General features: G+C 39.2%; 1 protein-coding gene across 1 annotated transcript; it reads right to left on the bottom strand.

The window, feature by feature from the left end:
- Nucleotides 1–868: 868 nt before the first annotated feature.
- On the bottom strand, nt 869–23784 carry WTAP (WT1 associated protein). Its single transcript, XM_064158256.1, has 8 exons — nt 23694–23784; nt 20050–20087; nt 19910–19965; nt 15698–15756; nt 13839–13966; nt 8434–8612; nt 3624–3778; nt 869–2085 (listed from the first exon to the last, which is right to left on the bottom strand). The coding sequence occupies exons 2-8, from the start codon at nt 20077–20079 to the stop codon at nt 1502–1504; spliced, it is 1191 nt and encodes a 396-aa protein (XP_064014326.1). The 5' UTR covers nt 20080–20087; nt 23694–23784; the 3' UTR covers nt 869–1501.
- Between the last annotated feature and the right edge of the window lie 2585 nt (nt 23785–26369).

Genomic DNA, 26369 nt, shown 5'->3' with positions numbered 1-26369 from the left:
GGACAGTACTTCTGCAGATGTCAATTTTCATATATTATGCAACTTAAAAATGGTGCCAGAAGTGGTTTTGTAATCTAAGTATTATAGCTGGATAATTTAGAAACAAAATCAAGCACATTCTACAACTGTTGAAAACCAACTGCTTTCAAACTCACATGAAACAGGCCAATGGCTTCCTCAGTGAACTGCAAAACTGTAAGCTATTTACAGTCCTTTCAGTGGCCATATGTAACTTTGTCATCTGATAATTACAAGATTCACAGGTGAAAATAGAATTTAGACTCCTCTCTACCCAAAAGTATCTCTGAACAGTGCTTAAAAGACAGTGTTTCTTTCTCTCCTTGCTTATGTGCTACTCTCACTAAACTAGTGGATCAAAAATATCCACCAGGAAGCCAGGTTCTAATAAATTTATAAATGAAATTGCTGGTTTGAAGTGGGTTGGGTTGGTTTGAGTTTGCACAAGCTTGTGGTTTTTTTTTGTTTAGGTCCCTCCACCACCCCACCCCACCCTTTTTTTATTTTTGCTAGGGGTTTTTGTTTGTGATGGGTTTTGGTTTGTTTGGAGTGGTTGTTGGTGATTTTGTTTTTCAAGTCTTCACAAGGTTCCAAGTCTCAAGTTTACTTTTACTATCTGACTTCCCCCCTCCCCACCATCTTATCTCCCAGTAAGGACAAAACCTGTAGAATAAGCACTTTCAGGCAGGTCCAGAATTATTATGATGAGATACACCTGTAACTGCAGGTACATGGTATAAGCTGTATCAGATAGGAATGACACAGGAACAAGTTAGATCGAAAAAGGCAAGTACTATCAATACACTGCATACAAATAAGCCATGTAAGCCAATGCAGAACAATGAGGAAATTACATTATTAAAAGTTTATTTAGGTTTGGTCAGTACAGGAAAGATAATTGGAGTCACAGAGCAATATGCATAAACAGGATACAACAGTTCTTAAAAACTGAGTAACTATGCACACAATTCAGAAACATTCGGTCACCTAAGGAGAAAATGCACAGATGTATGGTGGGAAAAACTGTAATTAACACTGAAACTACTATAGGACTCCTTCAGGAAGTCCTTTTAGTGATAAAACTACTGTACTGGGCAAACTTGGCAGTCATTAACCCACAGCTATTATGACAAATCTTGAAGGTGGTGCAAGTATAACAGTATGAGTAAGAATGCCTTTACACAGCACAGGTTCTAGATATACACGGATTTGTACAGACATCATTTATGTTATACTTTATGGAAGTAATTTCCATTTCAACTTCACATTAACTCATATAAAAATAACTTGAGCTACACAAATGTCCTTTTAGCAACATTCAACGTAATTAACTGTTAAAATTTCCAAAGTGGCAGAGGTATTGAAGCAAAAAGAAACCCACAAAAAGGCAAAATTGTGACAGGTATGCACTAATTTAAACGGCTTCTGGACAGTATCCTCTCCCAATTTAAATGACACTGTATAAAAATGCTGCAGAAAAATGTTACAAAACTGAACCCTGCACATTTACACTGGAGTCCAAACCATTCTGGACATGACGAGAACCCACAGTTCTGTTACCTTTCATGCTCACTGTTTTCTCCTCTTGAGGATCATGATTGGAGTCTGTGTCATTTGAGTGGTGAGTGAGAGAGTTTTCACTGCCAGTGGGAGAGTCTACACTTTCATACCCCGTACTGAGTTGATTTATGTAGCTACCACTTCCTCTACCAGTTCTATCTTCAGAGTGGTTGGACAGCTTATTACCATTCCCTGGAGAAGCCGGGAAGTCATCTTCCGTGCCGCTACCCTCCCTATAAAATCCAGGCCCAGACGTCCGCTGATGGGAGGAGCTACCATTGCTTGGTCCGTTTGCCAGGCGGCTGCAGTCTTTACCCACAGCCTCTCCTTGGTCTGTAGGCTCAGAAGATGGAGTCCTGCTGGTACCTGGGTTGGAGGCCTGGGACTGCTGCTGCTGGTACTGCGCCAACTGCTGGCGAGTCTCCTTCAACTGCTGCTGAAGAACTAGAATGGTACTCTGCATACCCTCTACCTCCTCATCAAGCTGGATGATGAAGTCATTCAACTCTATATAAAGAAAACACATTTGTTGCAAATACTTAATAGCCCATATATAGCTTGAATCTCAACATAATTTCATTTCAGTTAACATTTTATGCTGAAATTTTTCAACAGACTATTCTCCATCCATTAAGTATGCACTGATTTTCATACTCCACCTTTAAAAGGAGGAAATGCTTAACTATCACCAACACACTTTTTATACTGCTACTCAAAATACATAATTAAAGCAAGGAAGAAGAATGCTTGAAAAAATACTACTTCAACACTAAGGATTCTGCAAGCTGATCCTCATGTATCTAGTTTTATTCAAGTATAAAATCCTTAACAGAAATAATGTAAAAGTGACTACAAACCCTGTCTGTATATAATAATCTGAATAACTACAATTCAGTGACAAAGAAGTATCTGGTTACATTTAAAAGGGGTTTCAGTTCCTACTGTTTTAATTCTTTAAATTCTGCATATTTGGACACTAAAATGACTTTACTACGAACAGTTGCTACCTTACTCCACAAGTGTTTTAGTACTTGTGTCAGGAAAGGATTTTACAATTAGGACTGCATTTTGAAGCAAAACAAATTTGAGCTGGAAACAGAAGAAACACCAATTTGCCCAGCCTCCAATTTAACTGCACCGTTGGTATAAATAAGCAAATAAAATGTAAAATGCTGGTTCTACTATTTAAAAAAAATGTACAGCGCTCTTGCTGCTGTGTAAAAAGAAATAATCAGGAAAGTGCTATTGCAGGATTACTGTAATCTATTTTGCATATGGGGAAGAATAGATGGGGGTAAAGAACGTAACTGAGTTCTGGAGTTCACTATATTGCATCAACAGCAGCTGTCTTTACAGAGAACATACTCATCCTTGCATTATAGAACTGATATGTGTACACAAAGTGTGTATCAGTACAGAAAGAGCAATTTCCCTTTAGAATTGTAGTTATATTTTATATTGCTACTTTCTGGAAATATGATCTTGTGAAGGGTGGATTCTATCCTTTTAAAAAAATAGAAAATATGTCACACTTTGATAATGCCAAATCAAGTTTACACTATCTTACATACCAAACACAATGAGATATTTTACATTATCTGAGCTATCAAAAAAAGGCCACTTTTCTTATTGTTGGCCACTGTTAACAACAAACAAAAAAACCCAACACTTCTAAAAAGTAATTTCAAGGTGAGTCAAAAGAGTTAAAAAACTTTCTTGGTGCGCGCTTAGCTTCATGCAACGTCAACGGCTTCCACCTTACCAACTCACCAATGTGTGCAAATCTAAACAAGACCTAAATTACAAAACCCACCAACTTCAATGATGTATTACTGGAGCTGCAAATCCCACTGGCCTTCAAAAGTCTATCTCTGTGAATTTTTGTTTCAAATTAAGACTACCAGAGAAGATTTAAAATTCTCCTGTCTTACTTGGTATTTCCTTTTCATTCAGGCAAAGATGGGTTTATGATATGTGTATCATCAGAAAATTAAACTAGCAGAAGTGCAAGGCAACTCCCATTTTCTTTAAAAAAAATCCCTTACCATCCTGACTGCTTTTAAGTTCCTCACTATATTTCTTCTGTAAAGCCAACTCTGCCTCAAGCTGTGCAATACGTCCTTGGGACAGCTGCCTTCCAAGCTCTTGATTCTCCTGGATAAGCATTCGACACTTCGCCATTAACTTTTTGCCTGTTTGGCTGCAAAGGAAAGAGCCATCTATCACAAAATGAATATGAAACCTTCAGTATTCTTCCTCAATCACAATACAGACAAAAACGGAGATGCAATTTCTGCATGTCACAATTCAAGGAACATTATGCCTCAATATGATTGTCATAGCAGAAAAGTCTCCCTATAGTTACCACATGCTGTTCCAATGCCGGTTGATCTTCTGTCGCTGTCCCATAAAGTGGAAGTTAAGTTTTATTACTGCAAATATGAATAAGCATAATGTCTCTTTTTTACCAACATCTGGATTATCAGTATGCACAATCTTGCATGTGCTGATTCTCAATGGGTTTAAATATCTGATTAAAGATGTGCCTTATACTTCAAAAGATCAGGTATTGCATAAAAACTACACATGTAAACTCAATTACAAACCAAAACTTCTTCATTTATTGTACTGGCAAAATTTAGTAATTCAGTTTGGGTGAAGAGAAGTTGCTTGGATGGCATTACTAAATCATGTGTTCATTTTTCATAGTGACATCCATTTTTCTTTAGGAGGCTTAGATATTCTTCTGAATGCTGTCCAGGTACTTGTTAAAAAATTAGGTCTCTATTTTTCAATTCAATTTGTATACTTGACAGTGAGGTACACAAGCTTTTTCATGACTTCTATGGTCAGCTTTTCCTAAACACATCTTGCACGTTGAGGAGAAAGTAAAATGTAGTTATAAATTGCCAGGAAATTTAGAAAGCGAGTATACTGTTAATCTACTTCCTTTAGAATGACACATTTAAGTAATGATCATTAGGATGTCCAGTTTCTGAAAGAAATGGCTAACAGGCAGTAAAAGATTTTGAACTGACAAAATTTTCTTTAGTAAATGGGTGTCATCACACATCTTTAATCTTTAGGTTATAAATTGCATTGTAAAGCATTATAGGAAGTAGTATGCAAATTAATATATAGGCAATACAGCCAACTCCATAAAAGAAAAATCATTGAAGTCCTTAAGGCTCTTGGTCTGCCGAAGTCAGGATAGCAACCACAAACAGTTCTCCTTTTAATAGGCTCAGGACATAACGAAGCTGTCCTCTTCTAACAACTCAATCTTGAATAGGTTTGAGTTCAATGGCAGGACTTGCATTACTTTGTTTGCTTTTAAACAAGTGTCAGAGATTGAAGAATTTGAGGATTGAAAAAACTACATCAGGAAAGAAATTTCTGCTACAATTCACAGCCACAGTTCTCTCCTGTAACCAAAATACCCAAACAGAAGAATTTAATATAATAATTTCCTTAACTACCTTTTAAGTTTTCAAGCCTTAGACAGCTTTTAAGATCTGCCAACTTTGCCCCATTTAATGTTTTCCAAATGACTTTCCCAAATCTTTCAGATGGGCTGCTCCAGAAGGAATCTGGCTCTGTAAAATCCTGGAAGCCTGAAACTCTGCTAAAGGCAGTAACCTGTTTTCTTTCTTGATGTGATGTCCAATGCCAGGTCCTTGAAGTTTAAATTGTGCTGACCTAATACAGTCCAAGTCACACACATAAGATGCAAATTTCCTTAGAGATGTTCATTCTGTGTAAAGCAGGACCACTTTGGAGATAACCAAGGTGACGTATCCCAAAAGTTATTAGGCAGACATGCAATGATTTTTAAGCCATTTGCAAATTCCTGTTACTGTAAGCATTGCTACAAGTTGAAGGGAGTTCACAGTCATTTAATGCTTTTCACAAAACAATGTCAGCTCTAGAATTATCAAGTACCAGTTACCTTGGAATTGGGACCATTTTAGAATCCCATTAATTTCTTCATGTTAACTCCTGCCAAAATGCAAAATATTTATTACCTGTATAAAAATTTGCATAGTTACCTATAATGCTATTTCTTCCCATCAATTTTTTCCAGATGTTCTGACTGAAATACTACGGCACCAAGTAATCTCCCCTTGTAATTTACTAAAAAGACAACACATGCAAGAATATAAAATCCAGTATCTATCCAAATAACTCTTAGTAGCTGTAAAATTTAAGTTTGGCATTGTTTGCACAAATCTTCTTGAACACACATGCAACAAAACCTGTAAGAATGCAAGTGGTTAAATTTCAGAAGAGTAGCATTTGTTGTATTAGGCTTACCACAAATGACATTTCTACTAGTATTTAATCCAAGTGTATACTGTTGAAAGATGGTTTAAATGGCTTTGCATAGCCATTCCTTTGATTATATGCCCTTTTAATTTCTCCCTCCAGATATCAGCAATAATTAGGCTGTTCACCCTTATCTATGGTTAAGGCCCAGAATTAGCCCTGCTTAGGGCTGTAGTTAACCAGTTACCAAAAGAATACAGTTAGGGATCTGAACAGGAGTATTTATCTTTCAAAAACTAGGTCAGATAAATTAATAGTAGTAGTTGCATACAAGGATGGATAAAAATACTGGGCAGAAGTGGGGGGGAATTCCATGAACACTTTACATGAGTCATCATTTCTTTACCTTTCCAGATGTAAGTACTGGTAAAATCTTCACCCGTTAATGAAGACAATAGCCTCAATTATCAACCAGAAAACAACTCTAGCTTTCTGTATGCCAGCTACTGCATATATGGATTACACACATTCATATCACTGACTTAGAATTTTACGATGCATATTGTAGCTACAGAAACCACAACATTCTTTTGAAACTTTCGTCTGAAGAACTGCAGTTGCTTGTCTCTCCTCAGTTGTACACACACATTTAGAGCCTGAGGACTTCAGAAAAACAACCAACCTGCATTTAAATGTATTCAGTGATTTTCTGAACTCCAAGTTAAACAAGCAATCTGCATGGCATGCCTCTATCCACACGTTACAGTGAGTTTTACAAAATAGCTTGATAACACATTAACAATTTATTAATGAAAGGCTTACCTCTGTTTTGATTCTAGATCATTAAAATCTTAGATACTGCTATAGAAAATAAATCATTCCACAGGTATCACTTCAAAAAATCTGAAGTTTTTCTGTAGTTTGTTTTTTGCTGTTAGGTCAATATTCATGCAAAAAAACCTCCTCCATAAATACACTACTCTTCAACCTCACATTAATCATCTGTAGCACAAACAGTTAAGATACTTCTGAGTTCAAAAAAGTAATACCATCTTAAAATGTAATCAAAACACTTTATATATATATATATCACCTGTGACAGCTGGATGTCTTTTTTGGTTTTAATTTTAAATTGAATTGTCTAGGATCAGACTGAGTCATCAAGTGTTGCCCAACTGTTTTGAAAAATCAAACCCTCAAATGACTAAATAGAACTTACTCACTGAGGAAAAAAACCCGAAACACAGAAACCACTATATATCAAATCACTTTACACACCTCAGACATGCACTCCCACCTGTCCCAGGCCGTTACTCTTGCAAGTAACTTAGGACAAGAGAAGAGGCACCAACAGAGTAGCAAAGGCTCCTTCACTGATTCCACCAAGGAAAATGCATGCATTCTTCTCGTTTGTTAAATTACTGACTTTGTTTTCAGAGAACGAGACAATGCAAAAATAACAACCTGTTCAATTCTCGTTCATCCCAGGAGTTTCACAATACAGCAATATAACCAGTAGTGTTCCTTGAACTATATATTACAACTATTTCAAGGCACATTTTATATAGAAGCGCAATACAAAACACCCAGGTGTACAAAGTAATTAGAACACCCCACCAACACTGAAAACAGCTGCCATTGTGTGCCTTCTGTATTGAGCATTTGAGATCAGTTCTTAATATAAAAGATGGAAAAAAAATCTCATTTCTGCATGAAAACATGCAGTGAAGTACTTATCACAACTAGTTTTGCTTATACATGCTAGTTGTGACCAAATATATATTGCTTCCAACAATTTTAAACCTGCAAATAGATATTTTCGTACAGTCCTAATTTTGAGGTATCCACAGTATTGTCAACCATCCAGAAAACAATTCATTATTTAGCAACATTGACTTAAGGCTCCGTCAAGTGCTAGAGCTCAAAAGCTAAACAGTCAAATGGGTACACTACCACTGTTGTGATATCAAATAGCACTCTCATGGCTATTCAAAATTGGTTAGCAAGTAAACTCTTTAGCGCAAAATTCACCTCATTGAGTTCTGACCCAGCAGTTCAGTGAACAAGCAGGCAGTCCACAGTCTTATTGGCAAAACTGACTTACAGTGTCTCTAAGTCACTAGGCTCAAGGTTAAGAGCGAAGGATATTCCACTTCTACATTTTACGGGAATTTTACATGTTCAATTCATGATTTTTAATCTCTAGGTTCTCTCTCCTCCAAATTGTCTGTAGACACAGCGTGCCACAGACTTAAGACTTCTGTTTCTCCCTCTATTTTCTTCAAATAGAACAATTTTGCAAATGTCTACATGTTCTAGAAAAGATTTTTTTTTCGAAGATGGCCATTTCTTCAGAATAGTCCGACGCCACCAGGCCTCTGAAGCAAAGGGGGAGAAAAAAGCTGAAACACAAGGTTCATCTGGTAAGTTTTACATTAAGCATTACAAGCTGGACAGTATAAGAATGTGGCTTTTGCCTCAAAACGTCTGAGTCTTGGTGTGGAAACGAGTACTTGGCTGTCCCACCATAGCATTCTCGTAGTGGGACTGTCAGGGAAGTCTTGACTGGGGAGTATTTGTTTTGTTTACCTATCAGGCGTAAATTTCCAGGCACTCAGTTCATTTTGGGCTTGTTCCAGTTTGTCTTTAGTCTGTTCCAGTTCACCTTTCATTTTTAGGAAAAACAAGTTGATGGCCGGGTCCACCATTGTTGATCGCAGTTGGGCAACACTAGGCTGCTGGACTTGCTTGAGGTACTGTATCTGATTCTGCATAAAGTAAGAAACGACTGTTATTCATACAACAGTCAATAACATTTTAAAGCCATTTGGGTAAAAATAGAAGTAGTTACTCCAGGCAAACTTGCCTGCTTTCAACACTGTACTGCTTTTTTAATTCTGACTTTGGCAAAAAGACTCCCAACAACCAAAACATAGCCTTTGCCCACCTGCACTCTATCAGGGTGCATATTCATCCAAATCCTCATCCCACCATCTTGCTAAGCATACACTTTCAAGGATAGTATTTTTTAACTTCATGTCTCTACATCAAATTGTTTTCTACATGTGACTTTACATTTTCCAAAGCAACAATTGCAGCATTCAAATACTCCTTTTATTTTATACATGACTCCATTCATTTGGGGTAAAAAAAAATTCTACAAGCAGTATCTGCTTAAAACAGAAGTCTAATTTCCATGTAACTTCAGTCAAAGTTATTATGGAACATTACAGCTATTACTGACAAGTAATATTTTTAAGCAACTACTTAACAGCTTTTTACAGGCTTCTAAACTTTCTTGAAAATGGACTGGTCACATAAGTTCGTGTATTGATTTTCACAACAAAATAGTTTATAAATATCAGCATCAATTAAACAGATTAAACAAATGCAATCCTCAGCCACTTCTTAATCGAGGACATGTTTTAATTCATATACTGATAAGCAATGACAGTTCTTCCATTTTATTTCAAAAGTGATTTCAAAGGTACTGAAATAACTGAAACACTTCCGCTGACTCCACATTACTGTTACTGAAATATGATTTAGATACTTTAGAACTTAAAGTTTGGCCTTTTTTTAAGCAAACAAAACCCTGACCTGTCCAGAAATAAATATTAAGGGAATATAATACTACATAAACAAATCTGAAAGAAACAAAGCCCTTAGGAACCCAAGTATAGAAAAAGGAAGTCCAAATTATTATTATCTTAACATTTTTGGATGGCAATTTACCCTAAAAGTCCTTTGCTTCACTGAACACACAAAATGTTGCTCAGTAAATACAGATCACAATAAACTACATATGCCTTTTTCACTCACTCAACTTTCTAACACTTGCACTACTGCAAGCATTTCAACAACTTGTCACTTTGTGAGGGCCAGCACTAGTAGAGGGTGAAACACCGTATTTAACAAATGCCTGCACACACACACACTCCAACTAGAAACATATTTCAGGAATATAATTATCCTGCAGCAATGTGGTTCCTGACTTAAACAGGCATCACTGAGGGGAAAAAAGGACAGTGTTTCTTGTCTTACCTAGGCCCTGCTCTCCCCAAGAGCTGTAAAAGATTCCCTGGATCAGCAACACAAAGAATTGCTCCCACTTGCTCCTCATTCACTTCAGAGATTCACTAAATGCTCAAATTGACCTCGCTGATTTTGTCCAATGTCAGTTAATTAACAGTCTCATTTCAGTCACTCTAGTTCATGTTCCTGCGTCAAGCAGGGAGCGCTTGCAAAGGCTCCACAAAGTACCTCAACTGTCATTTCTGTAACAGTAGTATAGAAAGAATTTACTTTGGTTGAACAATTCTTGCTCATTTCCACTCCAAACTGCATTTATTCCTCCAGTTTTTCCAACTTGAAATTTTCACCATCTGCCCACGAGTGCTTCCTCCAGTTGCCAACTCCAAAGTTCTCTCCCCAGTGAATTTTTTCATCCACCCAGACATAGCAACCTCCTATAATCACAATCTGCCACTAACAAAGCAAGCCCAGATCTCTTAACCCTTCTGCCTACTTCCTTATTCCATTCACCTTTCTGCTCAGCCAGTCCATGCCTATCTTGCTCCCCCTAATCTCTCTGGTACATGTCTCCTCCTCTTGGTATTCCAGGTGGCAAAGAGTGGGAAGCGAAAGAATTTGCAGCAGTCAGGACCAACTTTGTGCCAGAGCTGAGTATACAGGAATAGTCCTGTAACATGCCAGGCCCAGGACACATCTACCCTGAACCCATGAAATGCCTACTAGCTATTCCTATTACCAAGCATTAAAGCACATACTTGCTGCTATTTCTCAAAAGCCACCAGATGGACAGAGATGAATTTTCACAAACTGAATTAAAATCTTAGTATTAGTTTTCTCTCTGCTCTAATTTAAAGCAGCAGAACCTTGAAAGTCCATTTAAAGGACATCAAGCTGCATGTGGTTTTGTTTGGGTTGATTTTAATCTTTTAAGACAGACAGTAACACTTGCAGCTCCTCTGCTTCTCACATTCTTGGAAACAGCTGAATCCTTCCAGATGAAGTTTTCAAGAAACTTGACACCAGAGATGTGCAGTGTTCTTTGTTAAGATGTGATAGGAAGCATTACAGCCTTACAGATAAATAATGTCACTGGTGTATTTTACGCATAATCGTGGATTATAAAAAATGTTTATGTTAAAACAGAAGTTTATTTTAGGGATTACAAAGTAGACACATCAAGCAACTTGTCATATCACGAATAGGGTTTTTCATTTATGGAGTTATTTAGCAATCAACAGGTTATCCTTGCATATCATTCAATATTTTGGTACTGCTACTTTACTGGAAAAAATACCATTTAATAATACAAAGCCAAGTAGTCTTCCAGAGCTTCTTGAAACTACATGCATTAAATCTTGAACACACTAAGGGTAAATGTTTTTGTTACAGCTTTTACCCCTCTCTTCAAGGATGCATCTTTCTACCTCCATGCACCATGGATTACAATCATTGATGTTATCCATGTATCAATACCTGGAAAAATATAAGCCACATGGGTGGGTGCAGGTTTGTTTCAGTGGGTTGTTTTCCCTCTTTTTAAACACACTGAAATTATCAACATTTCTTCAAAAGTTAATCGAAACAGATGTTCTGGAAAGCCTGTGAGTCATAGCTATAAACACCTGTACAGCCAAAAATCTTAAGTCTTCATGATCTTGTCAAAACTTATACTTGAAATTTTTCTATTTTTTTCTTCTAGAAATAGGAAGAAAGGTGGAAACAGTACACACGAACTTGGTTTTGGTGAAGGACTTCATTAGTGGGGCAGTTTTTAGTATATTTTTCAGCTACATGCTCAGAAGTTCTGAAAGAAAAAAAACCAACCAAACAAAAAACCCCACCAAAAACTAACAACCCACTCTTACCACTCCTGTTCCTCATAGCAAAATTTACTGGTAAAACGTGAGAGGAATGATCAATGTAGTAGTCTTACTACTAGGAAAGTGTTGTGGTATAATCTTCATGGGAATCCTAAGCTGCATTAGCAGTGCTACCAACAGGTTGAGGGAGGTGATCCTTCCTCTCCATTTGGCACTAGTGAGACATCTGAAGTATTGGGTCCGGTTCTGGGTTCTCCAGTACAAGAGACATGGACATATTAGGGTAAGGCAAATGAAAAGCCATGAAGATGATTAAGGGGTTAGAGCGTCTAACATACAAACACAAGCTGAAACCACTAAGGCTGCTGACAGCCTGGAAAAGAGAAGGCCCATAGGGATCTTATCAGTGTGCCTAAATACCATTCAGGGCAAGTAAAGAAAGTGGAGCCAGGCTCTTTACACTGGTGCTCACTGCAAGCACAGAAGGCAATGGGCAGAAACTCAAAACACAAGAAATTCCACTCAAGCTTAAGTAAATGCTTCTTTGCTGTGACAGTGTCAGAACACTGGCACAGGTCACCTAGAGATATTTTGGACTCCCCATTCTCAAAGATTCTTCAAACTCACTTGTGCATGGTTGTTACTAACCTGGTCCAACAGACCCTGCTGCTCTGAGTAAGAAGGCTGAACTAGGTAAACTTCAAGACTTTTAATATCAGTGAATCTGCAATTAATCTTTCGTCACTGCAAAGTAACTTCAGTATGTTTCCCTCCCCCTCATCTTTATATCAGTGCTTATTACAAACTAAAGTAATCTCATGGTCTTAAGAGCAGGGAAAATACTGTGTAAAGAGTTAACATTAGTTACTGCTTTTGCAGAGAGCTTGTATTTTTAGTAAGAGAAGATCTCAGGAGTACACTACAGAAACTAGCAATAAGCAGCTTTCTATGGTCTCTCGAGAACTGACAAATAAAAGCAGTCATTTCCATCTACGTCATGGATTGAATTGAACCTGCTACTGTTACTCATACCATGCCACAGTCATGCCAGCTTCAAAAAGTGAAAGTGATAACTGGTGCAAAGTATTATGGAGCTTGAAGTTCAGATTGCAACATGGGAGGCTTCCTGTTCTGGTTGCTGCTTCTGGGTTCTTGGATATGGGCCGCTCACCAGAGGCATGGTGGCACAGCAGGTGGGAGACAGCCATTTGCTGGTTTAGGTTTTCTCTTTTATGCTGTATTTTTTTCCCCTGTGTATTTCACTATGCTTCATCTGCAAATAGGCTAAGCTAGGGTAATCATGCATTGTATTATTAGAGTAATTAGATTATTAGCTAAAGTAACTATGAATTGTGATAATGATATCTCACGTTGCATTAAACTTATCTCAATCCAGATTTTTGTGTGTTACTCTTCCCCTCACTTCTTTGTTGGGGGAGCAGGCAGGTTAGCTATTGTGCTAAACCATTACTAGGTGAAAATTATGTAAGGAAGTAATCCAAAAGGGCCAAAGTCCGTAAGTGGTAGAAGGTAGTTTCAGAAAACTAAACACAGAAGAAAGCAGCTACAGAAAACCCAGTGAAATAATGGAGAAACAAATAAAACCAAAAAAGGTATTCAGTACAAAGAACATTAGAACCCCCAAGCAGCAGATCTGACAAATATCAGAAGCTTCCTTTGCAATCAAAGCTCTTTCCTTCACCTAGCCCAATGGATGTGGAAGCTTACAAATCCCTTGTTACTCAAATTCAACATAAGTAACAGTTGAAAACCTTCTAAATGAAACTAAGTAAGCACAACCTTATCCTTCTGTTTCTATTTGTTCCTGCATCCAGTAAGTCAAAAGCAAACATTTTTGATAAATATATATAGTTGATAAATGCTAGAAGTAAACAAGAATTAGCTTGGTTCAGTAGCAAAAGCCTTAAGCACAACTGCTGCCAAGAATCAAGCAAAGTAACTACTCTTAAAAAAAGCATATGTACTAAATATTCTTTACCAATTCAATGAAAGCCACATCATTTAAGCACAAAAAAAAGTGATGCTACATACAAAAATCAAATAAAATACATAGATACTGTCTCAAAAGCTAATATTCCTGCAAAACTCTGAAGACACTTATCCTCTCTAAATACTTACAGTACACTCTTGCATCTCCTGTTCCTTAGTTGCCAGCCTCATGACTAGAATATTTTCTCTTCGGGCAGACTCTTGCTGTTGCTGTTTCAACTTCTCTTCGGATTCTCTCAATCCCGTCACATCATTAGCTACCACAAGTGATAACACAGAAGAAACATGTTTTATAGCACCCTCTCAGGAAGGTGACAGAAGTCATAATTAAGGATGACTGTAACAACTATAACAAGCACTAAGTGGGGGTGGGGGAAATCAAATTATCATTAATAAAAAAGTGTGACAAAAGTTGTTTTACAATACATCTTTTTAATCCTTTCTGAACTTCTGAAAAGACTTCCATGCTTTCCACGCAAATAACTTGAATTGCTTGCCTAACCAACAACTACTACAACTTGTACTCTGAAGCTCAGAAGTTGGAATCATAAAGTTCTTTTCCAACTGAAACAATTCAAAGATCATTGAGTCCAACTGAGCTGTCCTGCTATCTACAACAAATGATATGGCCAAGGAAGGGGAGGAGGGAAGTCCAAACTGGCAAAAACTGACCCAGTCTGTAAACCAGTGCTATTTGTGGTCAATCCTCAAACTAGTCACAACATTTCATGAGTAAACAAGAAGATATTTGTTGAGAACTTTAGGAATGGTAGAGTTCTTCGGATTCATGAACATTTATGAAAATGTACAAAATATGAGAGAAGGCAGTACAGCACATCTGTAAAACAGAAACAGATGGAAGTAGCCTGATGCAAATGATCTACATTCAGTCTGCTACTTCTCATATATATATAATGACGGGAAGTTGGAATCATTACAATTTTTATTCTAATTACTTGACAATGATCAGCTGTAAACTAAGAACAAACTGCTTCAGTAAAATTAATTCCTAAGTAATTCTTTGCAGATAACACTGGTAACTACAGCCTGAAACACTAAGAATATAAGAACTAGTATTTTATGTATTTGAGAAGGTTTGAGATGGAATTGACTGCTTGCATTTGCTGTATTTTAGTCTCTCCAAAACACAAACAGTAGAGGATGGATGTAAGAGTGAAGAGGGGACATCTGTTGCAACTGACAGAAAAAATACCCTTCAAACTCAGTGGTACTAACTCCTCCAGTACTTAAACTGAAAAGGGGAGCAAAAAACAAGAGCCCATCTACAACTGCTCACACAATTTTTACAAGTGACAAGTGGAGGTTCAGGCACTTTCAGAATACATTCAGCTTTTCCCTTTTAAGAATAGGATGTTTTTCCTATATTCTCTTTCAAAAGACTGAAGTACAGACCAAGTTTTAAAGACTATGTACCACTGACAATCAGATAGTCAATTTGCCTACTCAGATTAAACATTATTTGGGGACTCATTTGAGACCTCTACTTCTACAAACTATTCACCCCCTCCCTGTGGTTTACAGTCTTGTGAGACAACCGAAAACGGAGTCATGGAGTATTGACACATGGAGAAAAAACCTTGTAACCCAAAAGGTGATAAATCAGGTATGTTTATTAAGTGCACTGGTGCACAAGAGATCTCCCCTTCTTAATGGAAGAGAACTGAAAATACGCCAATTTGTGGAATTATGTTTTTAAACTTCCTCCCTCACCAGTCTGTGTACATATGGTCCTGCAGATTCAAGAACAGACTTTTCAGATACTTTTTGCTATAGATCTTATACAGAAAGCTGCTGAACAGGTTAGAAAAGGTCAAAAACTTACACTAGAAAAAACAGTCTTTTTCCTAACAAACAGCTGACATGTTATTATCTCCTATTTCTAAGAGTTTTAGAAAGCCTAGACATTACTTGAACACTGCTTTATACAAACATTCAGCTAATTCATATAATATTGAAACTTAACTTACAATTAAGGTCTGTGTATTTGCCCTCCAGAGCTTGAACATATGCTTCATACTGTTTCCACCTATTGCAGAAACAAAGAGAACAAACAGTTTTCTGAAGCTTGATTTATTCATCAAGGCATGTCATTACTAAACTTTCAGAATACATATTCATCACTATCAGAAAACATCAAGAGGGAGCTATGCAAGTGCATAAAAAGTAACCTGAGTTTCACTTGAGGCTTTTAATCCTGGATATAGTTACATCCAATTTGTATCTCACAAACATAAAAAGATAGCTGTGAATGACAGTACTTAAGAGTTGATGTTTTAAAATTGATTGCAGTATTTAGACAAAATGTGTTCAAACACTTGTTAGTTATCTGTGTAAAGCACCTAAGATACATCTCCTTCTCAAAGCAGAGCAATTCAAACAATTCTGTAACAGAAACTATAATTGTTACCAAGTGAACAAGACAAGCAAAAATGTATACACTAAAACTGGCAGTCTAGGTTAAATAGTTACACCAAATCATTCAAATCAAGATCATACTCTTCTTACATTCATCAAGCAGAAGCTAAACAGTTTAATAATTCTTTGAAGGCATGCTCTAAGTGACTCACCCAGTCAGAAAACCTCACATAAAAACAGCACTGCATCTGATACAAACCATCAATTGGTACTAAATAAAGCCTACAGTAAAGTTTAGCATGACATATCATACCAAAGTTCATAGGATGGTGTTTTGAGGTTTTGTTTTGGTTTTAAAGAAGTACTTTGTACCTAACTAATCATCTTTATAATAGCACATTTCCATGTCATGAGACAAATTCATGCTGTATTTCAAGCATTTTGCACCTAGCTCACTTTATAGGCTCTTCAGAGAAAAGGTTTCTAGCGCTAAATACATAAGGTTCAGTAAATGTTTGAAAAAAAATAAGTAGTGATTTTTCTTTTTCCCTCCCAAATTACATCACAATTGAACATGTTCTAGTAGCAGTCTTAAGACTTCCTACAGGAGGAAACAATTTGTTGGGATAAACATTTTTTGCCTTACCTGAACATTATATATCCCTTTCACCAGATTTCATCTGGACTATTTTTTTAATAGATGCAGCTAAAATCAACACACAGTGATGCAATAATCAAGTTTTTGGTTAAACTATTTAGGGATGTGCATGTACTTGCAAAAGCTTCTTTTAAAATAGAGCTATTTGTAGAAACTTACTGGCCTGACTTCAAGTCTTAAGCCTTCTTTCCAAGATCCAAGAAATATAGAGAGTTCTCTTCACACAACCTTAAGAGATGCATTGGTTTAAGCAAACATGAGTTGCCTTCATCTCCTTGCTTCCTATTGCTCTTTCTGGTACATTTACAAGGGACTTAGGTGGCTCACTGGTAAACTTGAGTGGAGCAAGAGACAGAAGCTAAAAGCCACTTTTTTTCTCCAATTAGTTTTATTTCTATTCAGTACTGACTTCATAAATTTCCATAGAAGTTTATCAATGACCTGATGACTGGCAATTTGAAGTTTCACTACTGTGCTACTTGTAAAGGCATTCAAGAACAAGAATTAGAGCTGTGAACAGAACTAGTAAGGTAGCCTCAAATGCAGTTTACACAAAAGAGGCTCCTTACTGCTTCAGAAGAACTGAAGATACTTGAGCAGTATTACACAGGTTAGTTCAACCTCTTCATTCTCTAAAAATATTAAGCAGACCAAAATTACACAGCTTCAAAATACCCCTATAAATACTGCTTTCTCTTTGAGCACCCCTTTTTTATGCTGAGGTTAACTTTTTCCAAGAAAAATTATAAGCAATTAGCAGGTAATGGCACACACAGCATTATGCCTAAGCCACTGTGACCAGCTGCAAGCATGTTAATTCTGTAAAAAAAAAAAAAAGGAAATCTATAATCACTCAGAACTGCTTGGGTAAACCTGGCTGCTTCAGTGTTTTCAAGACTACACGGAGACTAAATGATCAGGGCAATACTGATTGATCAGCTTTTCAGCTAGGATCCAGGGAGTGCATTATCGTCACATTCCTGGCTCTTCTTTCTTCACAGAACTCCTACACAGTCAAGATAAGCAGCTAATGCATTAAAGAAAAGAGGAAAAATGAAGATGAGTCCACAGCAACAAGACAAGCAGCAATTAGCAAAAGGCCTGACTGAAAGGCTGTTGATCCTGCTCATGTTTAGCTTAAGGAGGTTAAAATGAGCAAACCTAAATTACGTACTTCACAAAAAAAACAGTGAAACGGAGACTCGTGCCACAAAAAATGACAAACAAATAGCACTGCCTACATATGTATTTTATCAGTGCAGCTGTATTGATAAAATGTATCATAGTACTTTGGAAATGCAAAAGGAGATGGCAAATGCCTGTACCTTAAAAAGCATTTACCTCACTAAAGCATGATCAAAAACTACATCTCAAATCTTAAGACAATCCAGTAGTGGCCACGTTAGATTTTTTACCTCTGAAAGTAGTAGAGATGCCTTTGATTAAAATACAGCATGCACATCGTGTTCTTTTATTCCAATCTACAAAGCCAGCAGTTAATGCAATGATTGCTAGTTATACATAAAATAACAGTTAAAAGGTAAACTTAGTATAAATCCACCAAACATGCACCCCTTTCAAACAAACAACAAGAAAAAAATCTGTTTGTAGGACTGCTTAATACAAACAAATAAAACGGACGTGACCAAAATGGCATTTAAGTTTCCATCTTGAGGTGTAAGCATTACTCTTTTTAAAACCATCAAGCAGCCTTTTCAAGAAAAGTTGCTTTGTCTGAACCAAGATGTGATTGCAACACAACTGTCAGTTGCAAATTCCCTCCTGTTTCCTCAAGAACACAGTTAAGCTGCTGACATTTTACCATCTTGGGTGTAGTCCATTATACTGTCACTTGAATATATGCCAGAAACAGATCTTTTCTACAGTATCAACTAATCATTGCAAGTTGTAGGAATTGGTTATGAACAGAAGCCCTTTTTTTTCCAACAGTATCAATCAGAAACTAAGTGGCAGAGAATCTATGCTTTGGAATCTTGAAAGGAATGTTATAGCTGGAAATAAGGGCTTAGCTTTAAAGACTTTGGCATTTACTATTCCTCAGGATAATCTGTTCAAGAAAAGACTGGATAAGACATTTAGTGCCATGGTCTAGTTGACTGAATAGGGCTGGGTCACAGTTGGACTGGATGAGCTTGGAGGTCTCTTCCAACCTGGTTGATCCTATGATCTTGAGTATAGCAAGTTCCACAAAAAGGTTCAGAATGTCTAAGCCACTTAGCATCAAAGAAGGTTTTGCTGCTGTTCATATGTATTATCCTTCACTACCCAAAATACTAGATACACCAAAGAAGTCAGAAACTACTTTTAAACACTGGGAGTCAGATACTGATACTTTCGGAAAGAACTCTCACTTTAGAAGGAGCAGGCAGAACAGTTTGCCCAAAACCAGAGTAGCTGATCATATATATTAAATACTGTATTTATACCCTTCTGTTTCAACACAGTTTAATCTTTGCTCTGAGAAACAATATTTAACTTGAGAGGCACTAATAATGCCAGTAACTTAGTATACAAAAAGACAAGTGCTAAAGTTTACCAAAACATACATTAGCAACTCCAACAGATAAACAGAGGATTCACAGATCCCTAAGTGTACTTGGGTCCTTGTTAAAAATCAAGAAATTCAGATATATAGGGCTAACTGACTTAGGCCATTTTTTTTTAAGCAGGTGGACACTTATTTTTTTCACAGCAAAAACCTGGCTTTCCAAAAGGTGAAAAAGATGGTCAGGCTCTTCTTTATGCAAGTTCTAGGCAATGAAAGCTTAGTTTCAACATTTTACTGTATCTGAACATGCTGAGAAAGCAACTGTGTGAACTAAAAAATCCTAAAACTTACTGTTGAGTAAGGAGTTACCATTTTTCTACTCTTTAACTTGCTACCTAGCAAGCAAGGTGAATCTTACCTTTTGAAGTCACAAATTAAGAAAAACACTCCTACTCATGCATTACAGAATACTGTTCACTGGAAAAAGCATTTCCCCTCAAACTATTACATAAGCATATTTGAGACAAGATGAGAACTTCACAAAAGAAACATACAGTTTTTCAGAATGAAGATCCTAAAAACAATGGAAGACACAGATCATGTATCTTCCATTGAAAGTTCATTAAAACAAGATGGAAAACCTGTTTTTTACTTTACCTTAGGATAAGCTCATCTCTAGGTAAAACCTTAAAATCTGCTTCGCTAAGGCGAACCTATGAAGAAAAAGGAAAAACACAACTTACCAAGCTGTCATGATTATCTAAGAGGGGTAAAGTCACAAGTATTTTTAAACGTACCTTCTTTGGGAGAGGTTCTTCGTTCGTCATTGTGAACTCTGAAGGAAGAGGGAAAAACAAAACAAAACAAAAAATTTATTTAGTGTAGTTACTAGCATACATGAAATACTTGTCAAAAACTTTAACTTCTACCTGTTTCTTTTTAATAATGAAGTATGCACAGCTAGAGTACAAAGCAATACTAATTAGGCTACGGCAGCAAATTTCTCCTGAAATCAGATGCGTTTTTTCCCAGGAATTAATCAGAACTGTGTGTCTTAAAAAAAAAAATCTACCAGTCAATTCTTCCTATTTCACTACCCAATTTTGTCCATATGTTTAGATCAAGCTGACATTTAGTGTGTGCCCTATTTGACATTGTATTTTTATGAGACAGATTAATCAAAGTCTAAGTAACTGATACTACTATTTGAGCAGGTCAAGGAAAAAGTGAACATTGCCACTAACACTTGGGTTACATCAAAAACCCATTTGTTCCAAGTATTTATTCTATTACTTTAATGATGACAAATATTAAACAGTTGATTTGAAACCTGTGTGATTATTTCACAAAAAGTTTCAAATACACACACCACATTCAATTCCTTTTGTGTGTATGCAGCATAATAGGATTGCACTGTGTTAGGGTAAATACTTGCACTTCCTTGAGTTTCAGATCACGTGTCCTTACCTTAAAAGGGTAATACACACTATTTTCTACAACTGTGACTGTTATCATAAATATCGAGACTGAAAGTATTATAAGCATACAAATAACACCGAATGCAACATTTACGAGAGGCATGCATCTTTGCAATACGCTTTCCAACAGAAAAGCTGCTTATCATATTAGAACTCTAAGTTTGTAAAGCTGCAGTAATGCACCTATAACAGGATCTATGAACTCCTTGGTCATGAACATCCAGCTTCACAAAAATAATACCAAGTTAAAAAAATATTTTCTCAAGAAGGATTTTACAGTCTATTTTAGGTATTTTCCCAATGACAGTCAATGAATTAACTCTTCCAAATCCTAAGACAACAATCCTAAAATTGTTTGTCGGTATGACAAACAAGTACATGGCAAAGGAGGTGAAGGTGAAGTCTCCTTAACCTACACTAACCATTCACAAATACTTAGCACTCTACCAAACGATTCGCTGATTTAAACAAAAACACCCATATAGAACAAAACACACCACACGAACTCTCTCCCACCATGTGCAAAAAAACCTGTATCAAGTACAGCGCAGATGAAACCATAAAATAAAAACTGACATCAGAATCCATGGAAAGGCTTCAAAAAACAAGCAGCAGTAGCATTTCAGTGTTGAACGGCAGCTTCCTGTTGCTAGTCTCAGTAACACGCAGACACTTAAGCACCTCCCTAATCTAAGAAGTACCCTCCGTCACCACAACTTTTCATCTTACGGACAAGTTGCTAAGTATTTCGCTTTAACTTCTGAATGGAGCTCCTCATTTCAAACTGCTTTACTAAAAACGTACCTTAACTATTTTCAAGCATAAGAGGATACTCATAGAAAGTGTTGATGCACAACTCAGTCACACAAAGTAACCCAGAACATCTTGAGATCATACAGGGGAATACTCCCAATCCCTGCATTTAGGTTGCCTACCTCTCCTAATAAAATTTTCCTGAAGATTTTTAGAATTTAACTCCTTCAGTGTTTGGAAGCAGTCTTTAAGATCTCAGTAAATATTAAGTCCTTGACAGAGATAAACAAGCTTTTCAGATGTCCCACAAAGCTACAGCTGACACCAGTCAAAATGCGCACAGATAATACCACGTCAATTTTTTTATCTTCCTCAGAACAGTGTAACAGGATACAAATACCAAAACCCACAAGTTTCCCCAGAGACTTGGCCAGCGAATTGTGAACAGCATAATTAAAGGCTGATGCTCCATGTTAGAGTGGTCTACCTCACATCTCCATTTATCTATCACACGAAGTTCCAGCACTGAATTCTCCACAGCAGCACCAGACCTGGCTACTCTAACCGATAGGCTCAGTACACCTTCATTTACAAAGCCATTTCTTGCTTTCGGAGCACAAAAGTGAAGAATGAAGTTACAGGCCAAAGCATTACAGAAGTTACTACCTTACTGCCACCTATTGTCAACTGTAGTGATAGAACTGGGCACAAAAAAATCACACCAAACACAATATCCCACACAAGCTAAAAATATTCCACAGGTTTAGAAAAGCTAGGAATCTACAGATAAATACTGGCGCTCTCCCTCTACATGTAGTTTCACCCCACTACACCTGTCCAACAGTTTTGGCATCTACTACCAAAATTTGCTACTGCTATGTATTTCTACTGTTGTGCTCACCATTTTTCAGAAGCATTAGGAACATTAGGTTGATTACATTAGCCGTCACAGTGATTTTATACTTCATTTTATACTAGAAACGATAATGTTACACTGGAAATGTTCATTCTTTGATCTTAATACAGTTCTTTTTCAGGTACTGTGCAACAAAAGGTGCTTCTCATTACCTGGCTCTCCTCTAAAAGAGGAGCTGATCTCTCCTACACAGACCAGAAATATTTTGCGAGAGGATGATGAAGTAATATTTTCTACAATAAAAAGAACCAACGAAAGTAATACTCCTGTACAACTGATTAAAAAGAACAGAATTATATTTTGTGATTTATATGACAAAACAGCTTAACTGTGCTACCCTAAGCACTTCTTTGATTTTTGGGAAGCGATGTCTACTATGCACCGCTCCTGCTTATCTGCTCCTGGTAGTGAGCAATATCAAACCATACTGCACGCTTAACACTCTTACGGGCAACTAAAGAATTTTTACAGTAGTAGCCCACCATGGTCGAGGTTTTTATGACGTTTTAAATATGGAAAATGGAGAAATGGGGAAACTGTATTTATTTCGGGGAACTCCAGTACACCTTTTACTACAATGTTTAGAAACACGGTATTTAAGGGTTTTTAAAATCTCAAGAAATTACGGTATGCTGGTTTTACTAATCACACATGAACTACCAGGATTTTTAACAACATTAAAAGGAGCTCCGTGAAGAAAAACCCCGCATAGGCGCCAGAAAAACGAAAAAAAATACCAAGTTGAAGATTAATACTAAGCAGACTTCACTCGCTTCAGAAGCCTGAACCTGGGCCTTGTGCTGCCATCCTACAAGCAGCAAAACCCCGCCGTCCGGACCAAGTGCAGGTGCAAGCCGCTGATCGGCTCACTGCAGATGTTTGACAGATTCCAGTTTACCGCTGCCACTGCCCCCCCAAACCTCCTCCCCAAGCTCAGGCATCGCCCGCCCCGCCGCCCTCGCTCATCTTCAGCAAGGGCTAAAATACGCCTCCCGCGCTCGGAGGCGGGCGGCGGCGGCCGTGCCCGGGCGTGGCGTCTGCTGAAGGCTGGGGGAGGTGGCTCCCAGCCGAGCTGCCAGACCGGGCTCAGGGCCTCGCACAAAATGGCTCTAAGTGCTTCCGCTCCTCCCCCAACTCGAGGAGGGCGACAGAACCGCCGCCAGGGTTCGGAGCCCCGGCGCCGCGAGGTGTCCGGGTCGCGGCGCGGGCCCCACCACTGAAGGAGGACTGCGGTGCCAGGAGAAGGGGGCGGGGGGGCTCGGCTGCAGGGAGGAGCGCCCGCGCGGCCACTCACCTCCCGCCCGCGACGCGGAGGCCTCGCTCTCCCAGCACACCAGTTGCCTGGGCCGTGCCCGTCACATCGAGGGCGAAACGCCGCCACTGCTCGCGCCTGCCGCCACTTCTGCACCCCCAGCCGGCTACAGGGATGGTCGCTCCGGAGCTGGGGTGGTCGCCGCCGCGTCCCCCCCCGGGCCGGGCTTCTTGGCGCGCTGCTCCCGCCCGCTCTTTATTTGCGGGTTTTCTGCGCTACAAAATGGCGCCCAAGGAGGAAATGAGCGCCCGCCGGCCCCGCCCACGGGCCGCCCCCCGCCTGAGCGAGCGGAGCGGAGCGGGACGGCGGCGGCCGCGCGCGCGCAGGCAGCGCGGGGTGGCGCCAACTGCCGCAGCCCTGCGCCAAGGCGGAGGTGCTCAGCAGCCGGGAGAGCCAGCTCCAGCCCCTTGTGTGGAGGCGTCTCTGAGCAAGCTTGCCATCCGCCCCGCAGGCAGGCGATGTCGAAACGCTTCTGTCTCGCCCGTGCGACGGCTTCCTTGGGGTATCTGAAGGTTGAGTTACAGTTTGTCAGTTAAAGGCGCAGGAGAGCGCACACAGCCGCTCACGGCGGGGTACCGCCGCGCGAGGCAGCCTGGGGCCGGCGGAAGGATACGGCCGCTGCGCCTGCCGGGGCCGGGGTTGGGGCTCTGTAGGAGCGCCAGATGTGTGAGGAGTGGGACTGTGTGTGTGTGTGTAACGCCTCTGAAGCGGCTGGCGGGCAGGGACGGCGGAAGCGTGGGGAGCTTCTGGGAAAGCTGCTTGGCGGCTTTGGGAAAGGCTGACGGGAAAGGTAGCCTCTCTGGAAAAGGAAAACCCTGCGTATTGGTTGTTAACGCTCAGGAGGGGTGCCGGGCGCCTCGGTGGGGCTTCTCTGCCGAGCGCGGAATAAACGTTCTCAGACGGGTAACCCGCGTGTGAGTCACTGTCTTCAGAGAAACGGAAATTAATGGTAGCTCCTTCTAAATGAGTTAAACGCCAGCACTGGGGAGTAACAAAGAATAAAGGACACTGTTTGTCCTTAATTCCAGTCTAGCACGGCGCTCACACTCTATAATCAGTGTTGCTGCTACCCGTGATTTCTGAAGCAACGCTGTTAGAACAAATAAATGCCTTCTACTCTTTCCGGCAAAGTCCTAAAGCTTCTGTGCACTACTCTGTTGAGTATCACGGGTGTAACTGATTGTCACTCACTACATCACTGCTGAAGATGGCACCTGGAATTTCTAATGACTCTTCTCGATAGAATATACTTGCTATACAACAGATTCCCTACATCCATCTCCGTATGAATGGACACATTTTTCTCAGTGAGAACTTAAAGCACGCAAGCAACAGTATAAGTGATTTGACATGCTCACCTGAGGTGGCTTAGGTAACCCAGCACACTGCTCAAATTTACCAGACTAGCTCAAACAGCTTGGAAGTAGGATGAGGCCCTATTTACAGCAACGCAAAGTTTACAAGCATATATACACAATGTATTTACAATTATGTGCAAATTAGAAATAAGGCAGAAATCCAAACTCACTCCTAGACAAAGAGAACTGCCCAGAAGGGCTCAAAGCTAACCTGATCTTTCTCCCTCTACTTCCCAAACACGCAAAACAAAAAGCAACGAACCTTACATTAGTTTCTGTTAGCCAAGATTAGAAGAGAGATACTAGAGCAGATCAAAGGAGAAATGAAAGGGAGCAACATTGCAGACCAGACTGGATGAGATTGTTGATATTTTGATTCTCCCCCTCTACTCCGCTCTGGTGAGGCCCCACCTGGAGTACTGCATCTGGTTCTGGAGTCCCTATTACAAGAGGGATATGGAGATGCTGGAGTGTGTTCAGAGAAGGGCCAGGAGGATGCTCAGAGGGCTGCAGCAGCTCTGCTGTGAGCACAGACTGAAAGAGTTGGGGCTGTGCAGTCTAGAGAAGAGGAGGCTCCCGATGACCTTCTTGTGGCCTTTCAGGATCTGAAGGGGGCCTACAGAAAAGCTGGGGAGTGACTTTTTAGGCTGTCAGGGAGTGACAGGACTTGGGGGAATGGAGCAAAGCTGGAGATGAGTAGGTTCAGGCTGGATGTGAGGAGGAAGTTGTTGAGCATGAGAGTGGTGAGAGCCTGGACTGGGTTGCCCAGGGCGGTGGTTGAGGCCCCATGCTGGCTGAGGCTGTGGGCAGCTTGATCTAGGATAGGGTGGCAGGGGGGTTGGAACTAGATGATCCTTGTGGTCCCTTCCAACCCTGAATGATTCTGTGATTCTGTATGCTAAATTTTAGACTATTACTAAGTAGTCACCAGTTCCTAATGAAAACCCCCAAAATCTGTGCACTCTGTTTCACATAAGGCCCAAGTCCATTGTGTTCATAGAAGTGTAATAAATAAACTTTGCGCAACATAGCCTTGCTGATGTCCTTTTTACTCACTTCATTTCCCAGAGCTTAGACTTCCACGAAATGGTAAAACATACCAGCATAGGGCAGTGGTATTATTATTATGCTGCTCATTAACTACTCTGCATTTAAAAGCACAGCTGCCGAATCACATTTAAGAGGTTATTTTCTCCATTTAAATAACTTAACTTTGGTCTGTACCATACATTTCATAATTATTTGGCTTTGTGCAAATGTTAAGTCATTTTGTTCCTTTTTATCCATTTGGATCTCAATG

This window comes from Pogoniulus pusillus, chromosome 18 (assembly GCF_015220805.1).
Source record: "Pogoniulus pusillus isolate bPogPus1 chromosome 18, bPogPus1.pri, whole genome shotgun sequence".
Classification (NCBI taxonomy): domain Eukaryota; kingdom Metazoa; phylum Chordata; class Aves; order Piciformes; family Lybiidae; genus Pogoniulus; species Pogoniulus pusillus.
This window is presented reverse-complemented; position numbering and strand designations above follow the sequence as displayed.